Genomic DNA, 21,387 nt, shown 5'->3' with positions numbered 1-21,387 from the left:
AAAAAGAAAAAGAGGTTTTCCATTGTGCTTTAGTCAAGAGCATCCCTTTCTGCTATGCTAAGCCTATTTCAAAAGTGGCAGTATTTTGGCAGGGCTGGTAAAGCGGATATTGTATAATGTGATTTGGGACCTTCCAGGCTGAAAGATGCTGTATTAGGCAAATAAAAATATAAACTCTTTTCTTATTAGTTACAGCCATCTAGTTCAGATGCAAGACCAAAAAGATTGCAGCCTTGACTCTTAAAATTGCCGTAAGAAGTGAGTTCATTTTATAGTGTCTCAGGAACTGATTAATCTTGTGCCAGTTTTCTACGCTCTGTACAATCTAAGGCCTGTCATGAGAATAAATGAATAGTGTGCTGTATTCTGCTTCTCTTTTAAGGTCTTTGCAGTGAGATTCCAGATTCTGAAGGTAGCATGCAATGCTGTTACCCTTCTTGTGACAAAAAGATTGCTCAAAGTGGCACAAAATCAAAACATTTCAGTAAAGAGGACTGAAACAAGAAAAGTTGAAAAGTCTAACCCAGGGATTCTCTCTCAGTCCCAGTCTGGGAAACTAACAACCACCCAAGGTACACCTAGCATTCCTGCAGGCTGAAGCTGTTTGCCTGTGGTTATCCTTCAAACCCAGAGCCAGGTCTTTGTGTCCTCCAGTTTCCCCCACCCCCACAGTAACTGCAAGTGTGTGTGTAGAGCTTTTCAAGTGTTTTGGAAGTGGAAAGACTGAAGTTGGACATAGAGGAATGAACTTTCAAAGCATTGCATGGCAGATAAGCACACAAATCACATTACTACTAATGGGATTTGTGGGTATATCTTTCATGCTGTGCTTTGAAAATCCATTCCATTCAGTTTAGTGATGTGCACAGGGAAAGAAATCAGTCAGCTTGGAGGGGGGGTGTGACCAATTAAAAAAAAAATTGCCTTTTTTGGGTCCCCCTATTTCTTCCATGTGAACACAGTGACAATGAACCATCTTACAGCCTTCCTTCCATCTCCTTTTTCATCTCTAATAACATTTATTCAAAGGAAAGCAATTAATAATTCCCAGCAGAAGTTTTCCTGCCAATTATAACAATACACTCATTCATAGATCCTTTATCCTATTTCTATGAAATGCTTCTTGGGCTGGTTGCTTCATAAAGCGAAAGCCCTGTTCTAAACAGTCTATTGTCTAAAAGAGTTTACATGCTGAGGGTGAAATTATGCCTGAGGATTGCTTTCTCATGTTTCAGATTCTGTGAAGTTGACTTTCCTTTCCATTGTGTTTTCAAATAGGCACAATGTCTCCTGTGTCTCCCTGGGGAGTGGAAGGAGCACGCCTGACGGTTCTGCTGGAGAGGGGGGCACCGCGCTCTCCCCTCTTACGCGGCAAGCACTAGCCTTGCAAAGATAAGGGTCCACCTCTGCTTCCCTGGGCTTATGTCCCAGAAATTCCAGTTTTACTGACAGACTGTTTGTAGGATCACTCTTGGCTTAGAGAAGCACAGAGCCGTTTTCTCTCTGCAGCTGAGAGAAAGCTAGCAGAAGTGGTAGCCTGATATTTATTGCGTTCCTTGTTTCATAAACTTACTGGGTAATTAGTCCTCACAGCTTTCCTCATGGAGTCAGAAAATACACTGTCTTTCTCTTTGGAAAGTTATAAGAAGTTGTTGCTATTATTTTAAGTAAAACCGTTGAAGAGCTCAGGCAGAGTTAAGAGTAGAAACCTGTAGATGGGTAACATATCAAAGCTTGTATGTGGGTAACAATATCAGCTTAATTCAGTTGGTGGAGAAGTGGAAAAAAACAAGTTACAAGAAATAAAAATATGCAGTGGTGCCACTGTAGGTGATGGAATTCTCCATTTTTAACATTGTAAGCTAGAAAAGAAGTCACTCAGAAGCACATGGTCTTGTTCAATGTTACATGTAGGATAAATAAGACAGAAAAATGGTTCTTAATTGTGCTCCGGAGTGATAATACAGGCAAGCCCATCATTTTAATAAAAATAGTGTGATCTGTTAGTTCTTAAAGTTGTATATTTCAATAATGCTTTAAATGGAGTTCCCAAATGAACTTTTAGTTTAATTTATTAACAAAATGTAGTGCTAACCAAATAGCATACTGATGATTAAGATGACTTGCTGAGAATGAATGACCTTGGAAATAAGTTGAGCTAGAATGGTCAGGGTCAATAAGCAACACTTTTTGCATACATTCTACAACAATAATATTAAATTTACATCAAATGATCTATTTTTGAGATACTGCTTTAACCTTTCCTGCAAACAATTGAAAACTCACAAGTAGAGGAGCCAGTATGATCAGGAGTACATCCAAATGTTGTGCACAGTGGCTGTAGGATCTTAGTCATTAATATTACAACACAAGTTCGTAAATTCCCTAAGTACTGGTAGTCCAGAGAATTATTTTTTTACCTGATCTTTAATCTCTGGTATTACATGCAAAAGTTAAACTCTTATCTTCTGTGTCCCTGAGATCTCCAGCAAGGTATTTTGAAAATGTGTCTCTCATAATTATAACTGACTCTGCTTAACAAAATAGAGTATTTACTGTTGTGCTGGTGAATAACTGGTGAGAAACTTGCACAAACCTCCTGGCATGTCAGCCATTGCCATTTTATATACTACATTCTCAGCCTCTTTAGATGTACTGAAGCTCATGCCCTAGGATATCTAAAAATCATACTGCTTCTAGGAAATGCTTTGTGGCATAAAGATTCAAGGGTTTTCCTGTGATGTGTGGATCTAAACAGTCCTCAGATTGTCTGAGCTGCCCAGGGAGGTGGTAGAGTCTCCTTCTCTGGAGACATTCAAAACCCACCTGGACAAGTTCCTGTGCAACCTGCTCTAGCGGACTTGTACTAGCAGAGGGGTTGGACTAGATGATCTCCAGAGGTCCCTTCCAACCCCACGTGATTCTGTGAAAGGTAAGGATGTGCTGTGGTACAGCATAGAGGACAAAACTGCACTTAACGCTTGAAGAAACATTGAGACTAGTGGATACACCACGGAGTGTTGCAGTACGAGTAGGAGCAGCTGTGTTGGGTCAGATAAAAGTCAAATACTCCATTAACTTATCTCCAGCATCCAAAAGTGGTTGTCTTGTAAGCACAGGCAAATCATGTATGTACTTCTCCCTACTGATCTTCCAACGTCCTTTCTGAGCTGAGTGGAGGTGGCATAACAATATTCCTTGCTTTGTTCGCTCTTCTCATAATGATTCAGTGTTTGACTTGAAATTTTCAAGGAGCTTTATCATCTAGCCAAAAATTTCCCTTCAGTTTGATAATCATCAGCTCAGAGCTCATTATTTTATATGTGGAGTTAAGATGACTCCTCTCCAGCGTATGTTATTTTATCTTAGCCTTGGTGTGGATTTCATCTGCCATTTAATGGCCCGGTCGCTCGGTTGCATTTTGTCCTTGCACAGTTCTCAGCAGCTCTTTTTTTGACGAATGCAGTATCAGCAGCAGACTCTGCCCCCACCCTGCACGGCCTGTTTTCCGTTCGGAATTCTATCATACCATATATGATATGTTTTGGATGTTTTAAATACTAATTTAAACTTTCCTGTAGATAATATATCAAAAATGGCAGATGTCCACCCAGCAAGCCATATGGCTTCTGTTTTGTATTTAGAAAAAGGCCTGGGAACATGATGAATTTTTCTGAGCTCTCTTGGATACCCTCAGGAGGACTCTGGCATTCTTGTTGCAGTCACACCGGGTATTCAGGCAAGAATAGAAAGTTCTGGCAGTTAGTCCTGAAATTTAGGAGAAACATCATTGTTTCTCGAGCAAGGAAAGGTGATACTGTTTCCCATTGTTTATTTTAAGACTGTTTCTTTTAAGTAACAAAGACTCTAATTTTTTGGTAATGATTTTCCGAACACTTTAATGCATGTTTAAGTGAAGTAATCACAGATTAGAACTTCCTGGAAACACTGTCCCTTTCTCCCAGTAACAAAATATGAGAGGGCATTATTGTAAGTGTGAGTCTAGGTTCTTGGATTCAGCAGCTTTCTTCGAGACAACTGCCTTACATCCTAAAACACGTTAGCAAAATATGGATCTCAACGGAGATTTAGTTGAGCAAATTCTGATGGTGTGTGTGTTTGTGAACTGTCCTGTGACCTCTTCTGGTGCGAGAGGAGCTGGGGAAGGCTCCTTGCTTTCCTTGGTACAGCTACTCAATAATCTGTGCTCCTCAGATGGAGACCCGAGAGCACTAGTGAGAATCCAGTGGAGTGTTTTCCAGCACCACACAAGTTTTTCCCATGCAGTTCCTGTGTTGCTCTTTCCTGCCCTTCAGCCCCTGCTATTCCTGTCTCAGGCTTCTCTTGAGGAGAGGTTGTCAGCTGTGATGAATTGTGCATTCATTTTGTAATGGGGGCAAGTAAGCACCAGGGAATAGGCCTAACGCACTCGTTTCGCTTGTGACTTGGGTTGAACTTGAACCTATTTCTCCAGAGGAATAGTAGTAGAACATTAAATTACTATGTTTCTAGTCTTTTAAGTTACTGTTATTTTATGAATACTAATTGAGATCAGTAACATCAGTTTCTGGTATTCCCGAAGTCCATTGCCTGATCATGAAGTAGTAAGTAGTGAAGAACCACAAGTCTCAGCTGAGGAACATTTAATACAAAGTAAGCATGTAATAGTGCTTCATTTTTTTTTAATTTCTTGGGATAGATTTATTCTTTTCAAGTTATCTGGGTTACCCATCTAGCACCCAGAAGTGTAAAGCACTAAACTTCTTTTGCTTCATACAAATACTGTGGTGCATTAAAACAATATACCGACCACATGAAATAAAAAATAGATGTGCAGATAGCTCTTTGACTATATATGCTATAAAATTACATGCTGCTAAGATTTATTAGGTACCTTTTGTTTCATATGTCTGTGATTCATTAGACCTGATTTGGAAATCACACTGATGTTGCTGCAGACTAAGTAGAGTGGAATAACAAGAGTTACATCATCGTTCATCTCACGAGTGGATGGTAAGAAAACTTCCAGTGTTTCCACTCCCCTATAATACAATAGCCTACATACAGCAAATACGCTTTCAGTGTTCATTTCCTAGTGTTGTTCATGATACAATGGACCAATTGCTTTTTCACGAGCAGAGGCTGGCCTGCTACAGTTAAACAGAATATGCCTCAATATATCCTGACAATGTGAGATCATAGTTTGATGGGTTCATTTTGGCTGACAATAATTTAGGGTTCAGTAAATGTGACCACCTGGAAAATTAATATATGGAAACATTCTGAGTTCTCTCCACTTTTAGAACCTCCCCATCTTTTTGAGTCATTTAGGGAATACTGAATTTTTTAACAAGCAAGGGATGTATATCTCCCAGTCCTCAACTGGGAAGATGCAGTAGGAATGGGGAAAATGGTGGGTTGTTAGTGGTTTTCCCTTTAAGAAGGAACACCCCATAGTTAAGGGGTAAGTGCAACACCTGATTCTGCCCCGCCTATCAATATATACTGAGTTGTGCTACAGGGAGACCTCTAGCACATGAAGACACCAGAAGTCTCTCATTTTAAAAACGCATGTTTAAGAGTGGCAGGAGAGCACAAAGGGAAGACAGAGCTTTCTGAGCTTGGAAACCATTGTCCAATAGACTGAAATCTGAACAGGGTGAGCATTGGGTTCATGGCCAGAATGAGAGAAGACTGAAGAGAAGAGGAATGTGGGGACACTGCTGAGTCTTAGAGAACATTCAAGAAAGTTTTGCATGTAAGTTTTGTCATTTTTCTGTGGATTTGTATACCTTTGGGGATTTCTTAAAATAGTATGTGATTCACTCCAGCAGCCTCTGTCTTACGTAAGTCTTAGATTGATCCTTGACAGCTCCACCACCTGGAGTGATGAACTAGTTCTCGGCTTTTGTTCTTGATGGGCATGCAGGCTTAGCTTCCAGGTGCTTTTGTGTGTGTTGCTGGGGTGGGAGTGAGAGGCAGATTATTACTTTTTACCTAAACCTCGAGGGGTTTACTTCAAAATTTATTGTTTCTATATTCTCATTTTTTAGAGAACAGAAATACACAATTCACTATCCTGAGTTACTAGATGTTAGTGTTAAATGAACCAGATAAATTCTGCCAAGCTCAATGTTTGAAAATATATTTGATACCTGATCAGAGACAGGAACTTAGAAAATATGCTTAATGTTGAAGGAAAAAAGGCAAACAAATGCAAATCATACCTACAAAACATATTCAAGTACCCTGTAAAATACAATTTATGAGTACACCATACATCTAACAGATAAAATGGCATTTTTGTGTGTGTTTTAAACCTTCAGGGATCTGTTTATGCCTGAATGTTAATCTATAAACCGAATGTAGAGCTCTGGAAATGCGTTTGAGTAAGTGGGCTATTGAGGAAAATCAGCGTTAATCTTGGTGATCAGCTTTGAACCTAGCTGAGTACCCCAACTCGGCTCTCCGGTGAATATCTTTTGGAGAAAATGTGACCAGTACTGTACTATCTGATGAAAGTTTGTCCTTGGGGGAAGAAGGCAAAGCCACAGCATCACAGCTTATTTAGTTGTAGTTTCAAAAAAACAACAAAAAACCCCAACAACAACAAAAAGCGACATCAAAAGCCACACAACAGAAAAAATAGGAAACAGGCACAAATTCACTACCCCAAATTTCTCTTCTGACACGCATGCACTGCACTTCTGAGTGGATACCCATATTTCTAATTAAATGGGCTTCTACTTATTCCTTTGCTAGAGGCATTTTTGTTTGATTAACAGAACAAAAGGTTAATCATATAAATTTGCCATCTCATAGCGTTCTGAAGCAGGAGAGAATAGGTGGCTCCATATTCCCCCTGCTCGGCTGCCAGTCAGCTTTGCTCTGTGCAATGCAAACACAGAGCTTTCCCTCAGGCCCCCGTGACATACTTTTCTGGAGGTATTGTTGGTAGAAGGTGAACGCTCCTCGTGTTTGTGACTTCAGCTGTCTTGGTGTAAGTTTGTAGATCACGTAATGGATACGTGTGCTGTGCAGGAGATTGTAATTTTTTTCTGTGTAGGGGACTATAGCAGACATGCAAATCCCTGCCCAGTAGGAAGGAGCTCTAACTGCTCCTACCAAATGTGCATCTATGATTAAAACACAGAGCGATGGAGTTATTAATGAAATCATGGCATACTTGGAAGCAGGCGGTTCAAAGTTTTTCTTAATACCGTGTTAATAAGATCTTTTATAATTTCTTGTCTGTATTTACCTGGTAATTATAAGTTAGCAACTATAATTCTCTTGGATGGACTATTAGTTATGATTTCCCTATCTCTTTGTTGTAAGGAACGGTTCACACTTGAAGCAGCACTTTCATCTCTGCAAGTGACCTACATTTCTGGTTACGCTTGCAATAAAAAGGAAAAAAAAAAAAAGGATCTTTGAATTAGACACACTGAAAGTATAAAACACAAAAGTCTAATTCTCCTCTATGACTTGTCTTCATTTTGGGGCTCAGTCTTTATGCACTCTGTGCTTTGGGGGGTGGGCCAGCTGAACTCTTGTCTCTGGAGCCCTGGTGTGTGTGTGTTGCCCAGGAATTGCTGAGCCACAGGCACGGCCCGAGCGGAGCAGCTCTGATACCTGCCGGCCCCGGCCACAGCTCGGCGGCACAGACGCCGTCTCTCACCCGGTAGGAAGAGTCTGGATGTGCTGCCCACTTGTTTGTTCTTTGAGCTTGATGAATAATTTGTCAGCTTCATTGCCATACTGGGAAGAAAATTAGTTGCTTGAGATTAGACCGAAAAAGCCTTTTAAAACGTTTGCTTTGGCAAAACAAAAAAGTTGTAATTGGATAAAACGTTTGATCTCACATAAAATTTTTTTATATATTTCCATGAATTCATAAACATTCCCTAGAAATAAATTTTGAGTAGTTTCTCAACAAAAGAGCCTTTTCAGGTTCATATTTGGTCATTTTTTTAAATATTGAAATAAATTTTGAGTAGTTTCTCAACAAAACAGCCTTTTCAGGTTCATATTTGGTAATTTTTTAAATATGAGATGCTTTAATGTCTTTTCAAACTTTTTTTCCTAATCAAAATATTTTGAAAATTCCGCAAGAACTCAAAATCTGGCAACTGCTCTCTTCACACAAAGGAGATGCTTTAATGTCTTTTCAAACTTTTTTCCTAACAAAAATATTTTTTAAATTCCGCATGAAGGCAAAATCTGGCAACTGCTCTCTCCACACACAATGTCCCCTGGTTGTAGTAACAGTTCCTGTGGATCTGTTTGTTCCATAGGTATGTCTAGGGCAAGGTGATGTGGAAGCGTCTTGTTTTCAGCTGCCTTTGCCAACAATATGGAGACTGAACTGTGATTGTGTGCTGAGATTTCCAGGAGTTGGGATAGATGCTTTCTGGAGATATGGAGTGCTTTGTTTTCTTTTCTTGGGCTTTAGGAATATGTGTATGAGTCAGTCACATCTAAATGGATTCCCTGTATTCAGAGATTATGTGAGTGATGTTTCAAGCACTGTAAATTGCAGATCCTGTGATAACTCTTTTGCCTTTCCTATCCTTAATGTTTAATCTCTCACAATGGACACTCAGCTGTGTGGCCACTGATGGTCCACTTGTGACCACACCAGCTCTTCTATGATTGCTTGCAATTGAATGCAAAACACCTGCTGATCTCAGGTGGATCTGAGACCACAGATGTGAACAATTACAAGGGTGCCCATAATCATATGTAGTTTCTGCCCCTAAGCTGACAGTGTATCCCTCAAATACCATTTTAGTATATAACAGAAAATGCTGTTCTCTGTGGCATGTAGGTTTACATACATCCTATGTAACCATGAGGAGTGCTCATGGTGGATGGAAGGAAAGTGAATGATAACAGCTTTGTGGGCTTTTCTATCCCTCACCACTCCTCTGTATTGGGCAGGTGCCGTAGGGATAATACCGTGAGAGTATGGAGATGTATTCAGTTAGCTTCTGTTTGTAGGAGGTGAAGATGCCCATAAATCCCCTCTCTGAGTGATTCAGACCTGTCAAGACTCATGCATTATGCAAGGGACTTACTCAATTAGCCCCTACCATGGAGCTGTAACTCGGGCAGTGGCGAAGGTGCTGCCGTGGCCTTTCCTCTGGCTCTGTACCACAGGCGTGGGGCGCAGCTGCCTGGCCCCCACAGTCCCCGTGGGGCTGTCCCTGCCTCGGGGACCCCTGCAGAGGCCGGGGTGCTGCGTGGTGTCAGAGGGCTCTGCTGGCAGCACACCTTCCCTGGCCTGGGCTACGGTGGCTCGCTCTTCTGCGGCCCCAGCAGCCACGATTGGTGCAAACAAACCGCGAGGTTAAAGGATTGGCAAAGACCAGGGTTTGTCGGGAAAGTTTCACCTGCAAAACCAAGACAAAAGCTGTAAAATCAGTTGATTTAGAGAAGTTGTACTAAACACAAAATAATCACATCACAATGTCATTAGTATACATAGGGCTAAAGATAATTTTATAATGAATGTGTAAATTCTCGCACATAATTAAACCTCAGAGCCAGCATTTGCAGGAGTGCTTTTTCTCCCAGCAGTGTGTGTGTGGCAGAGGTATGCACAACGCCAAAGCAAAGCACTCGCCTCTCTTTTGATAACACTGGACTGTGTTTTGGTAATTTAGAAGAGCTGATAAGCGAACAAAAATCAGATTTATGCCAGTCACCGAGGTTTCTCTTTGAGATTTTTTTTGTTGCCTTTTTTTTTTAACCCGTTAGCTTTGCTCTGAGACAAACTGCATTAACCTGTGTTTCCCCAAGATGCTTAATTGACAGCAGCTGCGTTGTCTCCCCCCCCCGTGCACTGACTGTCCCCGCCTTTGTGTCCCGGCAGCGATGCACCTCCTGGGGCTGAACTGGCAGCTCCAACCCGCCGACGGACACACCTTCAACAACGGGATGCGCCCGGGGCCGCCGGGCGCCGAGGACGGGGCGACGGTGCCATCTGGAGGCAGAGGTGAGGCTGCGGCGCCGGGCCCTGCCCGCTCCACGCGTGTAGCTCTCTGTCAGATGTTAGTGCATGTACCCTCACGGAAATGTGCGCGGAATCTTGGGTCGGGGCTCGTTTTTAGCATGGCTGGTGTGTCCTGCGCGTCCGCTGGTTCCCTGCGCGGCTGTTCTTACCCCGCAAAATCGTGTCATTTCTAGAATCTCACAGAATCACAGAGTCGTAGCGGTTGGAAGGGACCTCAGAGATCATCGAGTCCAACCACAAAAAAAAACAACCACAAACCACCACCCACCCCCTAAACACACACCAACAACAACCAAACCAAAAAACCATCACCCACCCACACAACATCCCACCACAAACCAATAATCTTGGGCACTAGAGCATGCCCTGAAGAGCCGTGTCTACACGTTTCTTAAATACCTCCAGGGATGGTGACTCCACCACCTCCCTGGGCAGTCCATTCCAATGCCTAACAACCCTTTCAGTAAAGAAATGTTTCCTAATATCCAACCTGAACTTCCCCTGGCGCAACTTGAAGCCATTACCCCTTGTCCTATCGTCTGTAGCTTGGAAGAAGAGACCGACCCCTGCCTCTCTACAGCTTCCTTTCAGGGAGTTGTACAGAGCGATAAGGTCTCCCCTCAGTCTCCTCTTCCCCAGACTGAACAATCCCAGCTCCCTCAGCCTCTCCTCGTAAGACTTGTGCTCCAGACCCCTCACCAGCTTCATTGCCCTTCTCTGGACCCGCTCCAGCACCTCAATGTCCCTCTTGTGGTAGGGGGCCCAAAACTGGACACAGTACTCGAGGTGGGGTCTCACTAGTGCCGAGTACAGGGGGACGATCACTTCTTGGGTCCTACTCCCCACACTGTTCCTGATACAGGCCAGGATGCTGTTGGCCTTCTTGGCCACCTAGGCACACTGCTGGCTCATCTCTACTGCTAATGAAGATGTGCTCAGTCAGAAAATGTGTTTTACTGGCTATACATGCTGTTTCCAGGTATAGCTAAGAGAGCTCAGAGAAAGAGACTGGACTTAGCAGGCAAGTACGTTCTACTGCTTGGGAGAAGTCAAAAATTTTGGCTTCCAGCTGGGACCAAACCCCTGTTTTTTCTTCTTTTTCTCAGATGCAATAGAATAATAGAAAACATCAAGGACAGCAGGGTTCGAGCCATAGCAAATAGTCTGTCCTGTGATATTAGTATGAGCAATGTGGGCAACAAATGGATTCTTTCTCTCCTAAAGAGAACTCTGTTTCAGTGGAGGATGACAGAGAAGGGACGATGAGAAGAATGAGGGGAAAATTTAGAAACAGAAAGACTTCCTTAAACCAAGGAAGTATATATTAAAATTACATTTTCATGTCATGAAAAGGACTTTAATAGTTTAAATTGAATCCTTTTCTTAGTGGTGAGGTTCAGGTGTTTTCTTTCCTACATCTTACATTTTCATGTCATGAAAAGGACTTTAAGTTGAATCCTTTTTTTAGTGGTGAGGGTCAGGTGTTTTCTTTCCTACATTGCAGTAAGGCCTTTTCTGGTTATTACAAAAATTATGACATGAAGACAAACCAGAACATTTCAGTTAGCCAAAGCACCTCACAGAATTCTGTGATTCTGTGGTAGGCCATAGTGCACTGTGAAGGTAGGATGAAGGTGGACTGAAACAGAAGAGAAGTAAGAGCACTTGCTAGTGGTAAACAGAATGGTAGGCCATAGTGCACTGTGAAGGTAGGACAAAGGTGGACTGAAACAAGAGAAGAGCACTTGCTAGTGGTAAACAGAGGAATTTTGTTCAGAGCTGAGCACACCTGTGGCTCATGTTAAACTTGCTGATTGCCAAAGCTGTGTTAGAAACAATGGTAACACAAGATACTCCCATTGGATATATTGGGAAAAAATGAGATAAAGTAAAGCTGGGAAAGGAAGCTGAGTTGTTCTTTGGTGAGCCCAATCACTTCATAGATTTGCTTCTCTTTTCAATAAATGCTGCTGCTGCACCTAGGCTTCTTCACATTTTCCATGGAGGGACTAATTTTGGCTTCTTCCTTTTCATTAATTCCTACATCTTAACGGTTGCAAAAAACTGTAGGTTTTCAGACAGGAGTTTGTTGGCTTGGCTTTCATCTCTGACTGACTGTAGGTCAAACTGGACGAACGGCACATCCCTCAGTACAAGGCAGAATGTTTTTAGTACTGCTGAACTCCTTCCAGATTGTGCACAGGTGAGAGACCCTATGGTTTTAGGCAGGAACCTGACGAGCTCAGGTCTGCAATTACGGTCACTTAGCAGACAACTGCAGTGCTTAACACGTGTCCAAATTCCCTCCCCTGCAGCTTTTTGTTGCCATCTCTGTGCAAATATAGGGCAGAAGGATTGTTGAATTGGAATGTGCTCGTCTGCCTGGGGCACTTCAGTGCAAATTCTGGCAGTTTATCCCAACCCCACTCTAATTAGCTCTGCACATTTGAAGAGGCTGAGATGCCGGCTGGTTTGGGAGTGGCAACCTCCTGTAGAGGAGACAAGGAGACAGAGCTGCTAGTTATGTCTTAAATTGCAGCAGTTAGCTTTCCTCAGAGCATGTTGGAAAAGTTTACTTGTTCTTCTGACATTTCGTAGAAGGTTGCTGAAATGTTGATAATCTGGGGGAAGGAGAGAGAACAATATTTAGGCAGATAATCTTCCACAGTGGAATAATATGAATGACAGGTTTGGATGAACACAAGGAATATCTAGAAGACAAGTTCTCATAGCAGGGAAGGGTGAAAAGTTTTTCTACCTCACCTTTCCTTTTGTTATGTCCAAGTTAATATTGCTGTCCTAGCAGTTTTTAGGAAAGTCTCTGACAGCTTTTAACACAACAACCATTTCAGGACTCAGGGCTCTGGCTGTGGAGAGTGACCTTTCTATAATTGACACAACTCAGGATGAAGCCATTCTTTTCAAAACATGGGTCTCCCAAAGAAACCTTTAACCCCTAGACTGAGAACGGCCACTTAAACGCAAGCTGTGCCTACTCAGCAAGCCAGGCATTTTAAAGCAGAGCAATTTGAAAGGAGAAAAAAAAAAAGCAGATATTTCAATTTGATCTGCTTGTTCCTTATTAAGAGACTAAATTCTGGTACGAAATAATAAAGCTGCAATTTAAGAGGAATGTAAATTACTGAATTACTGCATTTTCCTATCTTAATGAAAACAAAATTCACTATTAAGATAACACAGTTGCAGGTTTTTTGTAATTACATACTACATCTCGCTAATACTGGGGATGTCTGAAAGGAGTAGGCAAGTGCAATGGGTAGAAAAATCCTTAGTGTTGCTGTAAAACTGCAGGTGAAGTCCACCATGCTCTGACCCTAAACAAAGCACAAGATAGTTTGCACTTTTTTTTTTTTTTCTTTTTTTTTTGCCTTTAGTCTCTGGAAGTTGTACTGAACTAGGGATTTAGATTAAGAGACAAAAGTAGAGAAAAATTCCTTTCTTAATACAAATTATGGGGTAGTATCCCTTAATAGTATGTAAAACCTAAAAAATTGGCACAGCCATAGAATTGTGGAATTGCTACAGGGATGAAATAAATAGTAATGACATTAAAAAAAAAACTTCCTGAGAGGAAAGCCCATTTGTCTGTTACAGTTACATAAGGATAATGTTGGAATTTTGGTATAATAAATCTAAATTAAGGGGGAAAGGGAAGGGGAAACAAGAGCATGTTTTGGAATAATTGCTTCTTCACAAAGAAATGAGTTAGATGACCTTACAGGATTTTCTGTGCCTAGATTCTGTTAATCTATGCCAAAAATATATTCTACGTGTAAAATTATGTAGTAGACTAGACACACATTTCCATAAAATGTGTGACTATGTATGTGCTGTTTCCTTTCTAGTTGACAGAATATACTATAAAAGTAAACTTTAATAATTTCAGAGGACACCTAAGATAAACTACTATTTCTGTGGAAATATCCAAACTAACTCCAGCTGCAAATCCAAGTAAAGAACACTCAGGCTTAGAGGTTTTCTGTTTATGACATATTGTCTTTGGTGTGCTCACAAATTTAGCAAATTGTCTATTAATTCAAAATTGACTTAGTATTTTTTATCTTGATTATTTGCTATAGTAAGTTTCTATAAAGCTGAAAAACACAGTAAGAGATTGTGGTCTCTGATCCTAGAAACCCCTATTGTAGAAGATGCCAAAGATAATTATGGGCAAGGATTGCGGACCTGAAAGATCACTTCAGTTACCATAAATACACCGACTAATTGGAAAAGGTAGATTTGAATGTGTGTTCTGATACTCACCTAATCCAGGGTTTGTGCCTCTTTGGACAAAGTAGCTCGATCCAGGTTCATGCTCAGTTAATGAGATCTTTCACTAAGTCTACCACAGTGTGTGGATTTTGAAAAGACAATTACAGGTAATTATACAGTAAAGTATTGAAGTATTATGAAAAATACTTGTTTCGAGTTTTCGAAATAAGCTTGTTTCCAGTTACCAAATTCAGGATAGTAAATGTAATGGCAATAATGTAATAAAGATGGTTAAATTTGCTGCTAAATATGACATGATCTTACTTGCTTGAGGTGAGAGAGGGGAAAAATAGATTTCTACTAATCTAACAGAAATTTGCCTCGTATAGCTACGGAAAGCTAAACTCAGCAGTGACTCTGAAGCTGTCTAGGTTGTCTTTAGCTCTCTCCAAACGATTTTGAGACCTCCGCCAGATGCTGCAGCTCCAAGTCACGTTTTGGTTTGCACACAGAAATGATTATTGTCTAACCATTAAGTTATTAGCAATGCAGCAGATGGGCAATGTTAAAGGAATAACAAAATTATTAAATGGGAAGATATGCTGCCTTAGGTATTGATGAGTTGGGGTTCAGGTGCAGGTAGAATAGCCCCTGACCTGAATGCCTGAGACACTGCTGCAACCCCCAGCTGAGTTTCTGCTGAAACCGAATCCTACTCATCAGGCAGTGTAAGGGCTCAGGAACAACTGCAGGGAACTCTCTGTCATGTTGCAAAAGGCAGAAAGATGAAAAACTCGTACCTCATTAACAATGTAAACGACATGAGTCTTTTGGTTTCTACTATTTCCTTTCAGACGCTTTAAAACAGATGATCAAAATGTAATAACAATCAATGTATTTTAAATGTCACTTCCGTTGCCTTCATTCAATTTAATCAAGACATGCCATCATTTTCCAGGTGAATTAATCTTATTAAGTAGTTATGTGGCTAATGTAATGTAGATCTTAATTAACACGTTAGCAAGCAGAAGTGTTAATATGGACGCTATGAAGGCTTGCAGATGTGGTCTGCTGAAAAATACCAGGCTCTGGGGCTGTCTTAGCACAAGCAAAGTATTTGGACTAAGTTCAACAGAACAGAAGAGGAGTTCTGTTTTTCTGATTTTCTTGCTGGTGTGTGTTGCCGTGTTTAAAGTTAGGTGATGAAGTGTATTATATACCATCAGAGATGATTGTTATGTTTATGTAGAAATTGGTGCTAGTATGTATTTGTTCTTTGTGAAATGCAGTGAACTAACAGATCTTAATTGTATTTCAGTTAAAATTTACTTTTGATTCTGAAAACACTGAATCTTGTGAAGCCTTGCCCCCATGAATGTGAAGATGTACCTATAGTTTTAGGTGTCTCAGGGTATTAAAGCATGTTTCTTAATTCCACCTGCAGGGCCAGATTGTTTGACTGCAGCTGAGCCAGAGCAGTGGCCTTAAGCAGACGCTGTCTTTCCAGAGTTTCTTTCCTTTCACCACAATAGAAATGTGGGATACTGACCAGAAAACCTAAGACTTTTATTTTGTTTCAGAAGCTGGTTTACTAGTCTTCTGAAAGCTCATACAAATTCAGAAGCTTCTCCTCACTTCACAAAATATGGCTCATTAGTACCTCAGCATCTTCAGCATAACTGAAGTTCAAGATGTGTCACAGCAGCTTCTCCAGACAAACCCTCATTTCCTGGCTTTTTACTTTATTATAGCTGTGGGAATTTGTCACCAGCAGTCAATCTATTGTACACATTTCAAAAAGAATCTGTTTTTACTTGGGTCCTAGGGCACTTAGCTATTAGTGGGAGATATTTTGAAGCATAAGTTCATATAGGAAGTGATCGGTGTAGTAATAGTGCATAGCACTGATTTTTCCATGGAAGAAATTTGTATAGAAAAGACATTTTCTAACCATAGTAATTCCCACAGATTCTTTTTTGGCAAAAAGTTCAGTGGAGTGTATTTTTATATTGAATGGTTTCCTTTACACAGCTGTACCATAAATTTCTTTGGAATCCTGAGTCATCTGTAAAAATCCCTACCAGAAAAATAGGTTAGATGAAAAGATAAGGAGAGCTATGTCTGCAGCAGTGATTCATCAGAAATGCAGAGGTACAGAAAGAGAAGTGAAAGAGAATTCTCTTCAACTAACATTGGTGATATTTATTCCTTGTATTTAATTTGAAATTGTCCAAATTATCTTTGTAGTTCATTATGGATGCCTTGGAATGGTTATTCTGCTAGATTTTTCAAGAGCGTTATCAAGATACAATTTACAGTCATCACCATCATAAAGGCAGACAGTCAAAGTGGTGGAGTTAATTGCTATTTAAATGTGATGTCTGTAGCGTGACACTGCTGGTAGCCAGATTTCATTTTTATTTTTTTAATTTTAGCTACAGTATGTGAGAGGAGCCTATAATAAATGCTCGAGTATCTCTGGTTTCAGTGTAGATACAGTTCTGCCTCCATAGCTGACACCGCTTGACATCAGTTAAATTAAAGGCTGACTGGGCATGTCCTATCAGCCGCCACCTTGAATCTGACCTCCAGCTCAAAGATGAGGCCTGCTGACAAGTTAGCAGGGGGAGTTTGCATTGCTGTTGTCATGTGTTGCCTATTTGATAGCTTCAAAGGCAAATATACTTGAGTGCAAAAACAGTCTTTTCAAACATATATGCCAAAATAGTAATTCAACTGGGTAAATAACACAGCAGTTTAAATGAATAAGTGTTATTTAGTTGATAAATATGTGTTTGACTGAGTGATTGAAATGGCTCCCCTGGGTAAGATGAAGAAGTACGCTTTTAAAACTCTATTTTGTAGATGTTTGTAGAGGGGAAATCACAGATGAAAACCCCAAGTATCCATGGGGTTATGAGACAAACAGACGAAACTCAAAAACAGTCACCCACAGCAGAGGTAATGATGTTGGGATTTATTTGTTCACAATAGTATGAGTGGTTTGGGTTAGTTTTTCTTCCCAGGTTTGTCAGTTTGTCACATCTGTAACTTCACTTAAATACAGTTGATGTTCTTTGAATGTGATCCGCAGTGGTCCATCAAAATGGAAAAGCTTCTAAAAATAGCTGGAGGGAGGGAGTCAGGTGGCAAGATGCATTCTCTACATTAGAAGGTAAAGGCTGAAGGAAGCTATTAAAAAAAAAAGTTTACTTTAAGAGTCTCTAGAGACAGGTTTTATAAGCGTGTAAGTGAAGCTGTTAGTGCAGAAAAAGTCATTGCAAATGTGAAGCTAGGATGATGTTCTGCTTTTCAGGTTTAAAAAATAAACTTAAGCCTGTTGTCTAAGAGAAGAGGTTCAGTGGTTGTATCTACTGTGCATTTCACTGCTGTATTTCTAACTTGGGTAGGAAGGAACATGAAGAGGCCAGTGTTGAGATGCCTCCTATAGTATTTTTATGTGATTGCTCTGCATTGCTTATCTTCAAGGTGAGAATTTTTAATAGGTCATTGTAAATATTTCTGGTTTACAAGTAGTCGTCTGAGAACACCAAGATCACGGCCAACTCAGGTGCACTGGCTGTGTCAAAGCAAGGAGTGGAACCAAGACACTCACACTACTGTTGTGTCTCATACCAACGAGAGTAACTCAACAGGAATACATGAGAGTATGATTCAGTAATGCATAATCTTTAGAGCTCTGATAGCTTGCTGGACTTAAATCGTTGTAAGTTGTTAGTTAAACTTGCAAATATAAAACTTGCACTTCAGTGCAACTTCAAGTATTTCTGAATTGTGTTATTTCAGCATTGTAATGTAGAGCTGTAAAAACAGGATCTCATGTATTAAGTTTTTAAAAGCAAAAATAAGGATTCCTTTGAGCATGACAGAGGTGAGGCAGAAGCTGTTTCTCCCAGATGTGGCATGGGTTGGATAATGAGCAGAGGTGTGCCATACTGCTGACATACAGACTTGAAAATACAGGGTCATCCATCTGTTGCATTCTTTCTTATAGGTTAGGTGTATCTTGATCACTTGTGATAGTTGCTCATCTAACCTGCTCTTAAGATCCTCTGCGATGTTTGAACCCTTACAGCTGTCAGTTCTTTTCCTCAGTAGATTTTCCAGAGACACTGAAATGTTCCAGAAGGAGTGGTTTGGACAACTAGAAACCAGGTCATTTATGTTGTAGAGGGAAAAGAAAAAAAGCATCTATGGGGAGATGCTTCCAAAGATAATCCCAAACTGAATCATTTCAGTATTAGGAACCTGAATCATGCCTCTAGGCTGACTGATAATTGCAAATTCAGTTGTCTCGTCTGCAGTTTTCACCATTTTTTAAGCTAATAATTTTAAAATTTTCATGGGAAATATAAAGGAATGATCTTTTTCTAAAAGCTTTGTTTTGGGAAAGTTTGACATCCAATATATTTGTTTACCTGTGAGGTGCATGATGAAGTTGTGGGAACGTAACTCTGGTTCTCTTGAGGACTGGAATGTTCCCTTTTTAGCTTAATTGATTTGAGGTTTTTTGACTCCTGAAAAATGCTCTTCCCAGACAGAAATAGAAAACAGATTTTGGAAAACCAAAGGAGTCTAAGGCTAAACTCAACCCGAAATACTAAAATTTGAGCCTCCCTAAGAATTAAATTTTTTTTGCAAAGTTATAATTCTAGGGAATATATACTTGGCAGACTTGGAAGCAATGTAATTAGCAAAAGTCATTGATGGTGGTGTTTTGGAGCTGCTTTAATAGCCAGTGAAACCAACAGAGATTACGGTGGGCTTCACATCTGCACGCTCACTAAGCTTGCTGCACTGCATAAAAGTCAGGTACAATGGCTGAAGCAATATTTATTTTAATTTCTATTTGATGTAGATGAAAAATATGTGACTTGGTAATTTGTAAAGCAGAGGTGTGTATGAGAGCATTCTAACACCACCTCGCTTCTTAAAGGATTCTGACAAGGATTTGTTTTTCTGAAACCTATTCTGTAGCATAGGCCATTTATGTGTGTTAGTAGCCGTTTCAATACTTAATATCCCTGATCAATATGTGTGTGTATATATATATTATATAGATGTTTATGACATGAGGCAAGTGACTATAAGCTGCTTAATTTTTAACTAATTGGACCATTAGATTTGTGCTGCTAATACAAGCCATATCTCTGAATGTATGTGACCACTGCTCCACTGAATTCTAGAACTGTATTAAAAATTATGAAGGGTTATATATACTGTATTAAAAAGTATAAAGTATTGTTTAAAAAGAAACGAGAAGCAGATTTCAACACAGGGGGAGGCTACTGATTTCAAACAGATTGCAGCTCCAGATTCCCACCCATTTCATGTGTGGATTTCAGAAGAGGATTACACTTACTGACTTCAGTCTTCTTTATGTCGAGGAATTCCACTAGCTTCCATGGACTGGAGCAGCTTTGGTGTAGTCATTAAATTAATCAAACTGAAAAAATACGTAACGCAGATAATTCACTGAGTATAAGGAGTCTGTGGACAGAGTCAGGATACTGGAAGAGGCACTGGTCTATTAATCTTGATGCCTTTATTACTTATACAGCTTTCATCATAAAAATAATGCCTACTGTAATACTTCCTGGAAACAGCTTTTTCTTTGACTGTTGTGCTTTGACTATGGATATACTGATCCCAAAGAGCAAGGTTCTTCAAGAGTGTGTCAAGGAGACTGTTCTCAGATTAGATACAATTGATGTTCATTTAAGTATGCACAGTCTGCTTCCAAAGAAATAATTTACAGCACAGTGGATGGAAAAAAATCATCATTTATTACCATAACTTCAAATTGTGATGTGAAGTAAATGCAATGCTGTACTCAAAGGAGATGAAGGAGCCCTCAGTCTTAGGCCGAGTTCCTGGCTCTGCCAGTAGTTGCAGGACAGCATTCAACAGGTGATTTTACGTGCTCTGTACCTGGTTTCCCTACCCATGTGAGTAAAGACTAATTTAAATTCTAGTGAGATGGTGCCTGACTTCATTGAGGTAGGAACTTTGAGATTTCCTCTGTTGCGGTAAACCATTAGAATTGAAATTGTGTAGTTTTTATAAAACATTACATGTTTGAATCTGGTTGATATCTGTGTTCTTGTGCGGGTGCAGAGGCACGTTGCTTGACGTTCTCAGCCATTTTTCCTTTCTTTGCAGCTTCCGTTCTCAGCCATTTTTCCTTTCTTTGCAGCCTCTCTTTGCAACTTTTTCTGCTTTCTTTTTTTCTTAGTGCTGTGATTGTAGACCCATTAACATAGAAAATGAAAAAACAAACAAGTTGCCAAAAAGTGTATAGCAGTTGGTATTCAGAGCATTCTTTTACCATTTCAAAACACTGCCAACATAATATCTGTTTCATTATGTACAAGTTTAAGTGCTGCTAACATAGATAATTTGGAATCTATGATTGAAACTGTGCTATTGCAGCTCTCTCAATTAAAGATAGTCAAGACAGAAAAGCTGTTATGTACTTACCTGCTGGAATTATATGTCATTCTGTGCCATCCTGTTATATTCATACAGTGCTGGGATAAATTTCAAAATTAACTTGCCATTTATTGAAAATAACTTTTTTTTTTATGGTGTAATGCTAAGTAAACATTGAGGTTTCAACAAATACTGAGTGGTATCACTGCCATCCAGTGTGTATTAATAGCGGTATTAATGGTACCTTTAAATTTCTGTGATTGTTAGCAGATATTTTCTGTGGTTTTCTGGTCTTTATAGTGTCTGTTGTAATAATTTTAGAGTGGATTTATCACCATGTTGTTTGGGAATATGGAACAGAAAATCAAACATTGCCGTATACTGTAGCTTGAAAGCACTAAATCTTCACGTATCACACTCCATGTTTAAAATATGTGTAGCCTCAGAACCATCCTGTTCAGCTGAGAACAGAGGGATTTACACCATGTTTTAAAGTTTGACTTCTTCATGGGCTGGAAGCCAGAGCGCTCAACCAGAAAGGTCTTGTATCTTGCCTTTAATAATGCATGCTCAAGAACCATCAAATGATGGATTTTAACTAACCACAGCACAAGGGAGAAAGAGTTGTAGATAAGTCCCTGTTTCAGGCAGAGAGAACTTAAAAGGCATCGCATGAGTTGTAC

At 40.1% G+C, this 21,387-nt stretch overlaps 1 protein-coding gene across 7 annotated transcripts in view; it reads left to right on the top strand.

Moving 5' to 3' along the window:
- TENM2 (teneurin transmembrane protein 2) overlaps positions 1 to 21,387 on the top strand; it is a 479,584-nt gene that overhangs the window by 339,436 nt on the left and 118,761 nt on the right. For all 7 annotated transcript variants that reach the window (XM_014948063.1, XM_014948062.1, XM_014948061.1 and 4 more), the window contains one exon: positions 9,878 to 10,000. In XM_014948063.1, coding sequence (XP_014803549.1) covers positions 9,878 to 10,000 — 123 coding nt within the window. The remainder of the gene's footprint in view (positions 1 to 9,877; positions 10,001 to 21,387) is intronic.

The sequence above is a fragment of the Calidris pugnax genome, unplaced genomic scaffold (assembly GCF_001431845.1).
Source record: "Calidris pugnax isolate Ruff unplaced genomic scaffold, ASM143184v1 scaffold27, whole genome shotgun sequence".
Taxonomy (NCBI): domain Eukaryota; kingdom Metazoa; phylum Chordata; class Aves; order Charadriiformes; family Scolopacidae; genus Calidris; species Calidris pugnax.
Note: the sequence above shows the minus strand (reverse complement) of the source record. Positions and strands in the feature narration are given on the sequence as shown.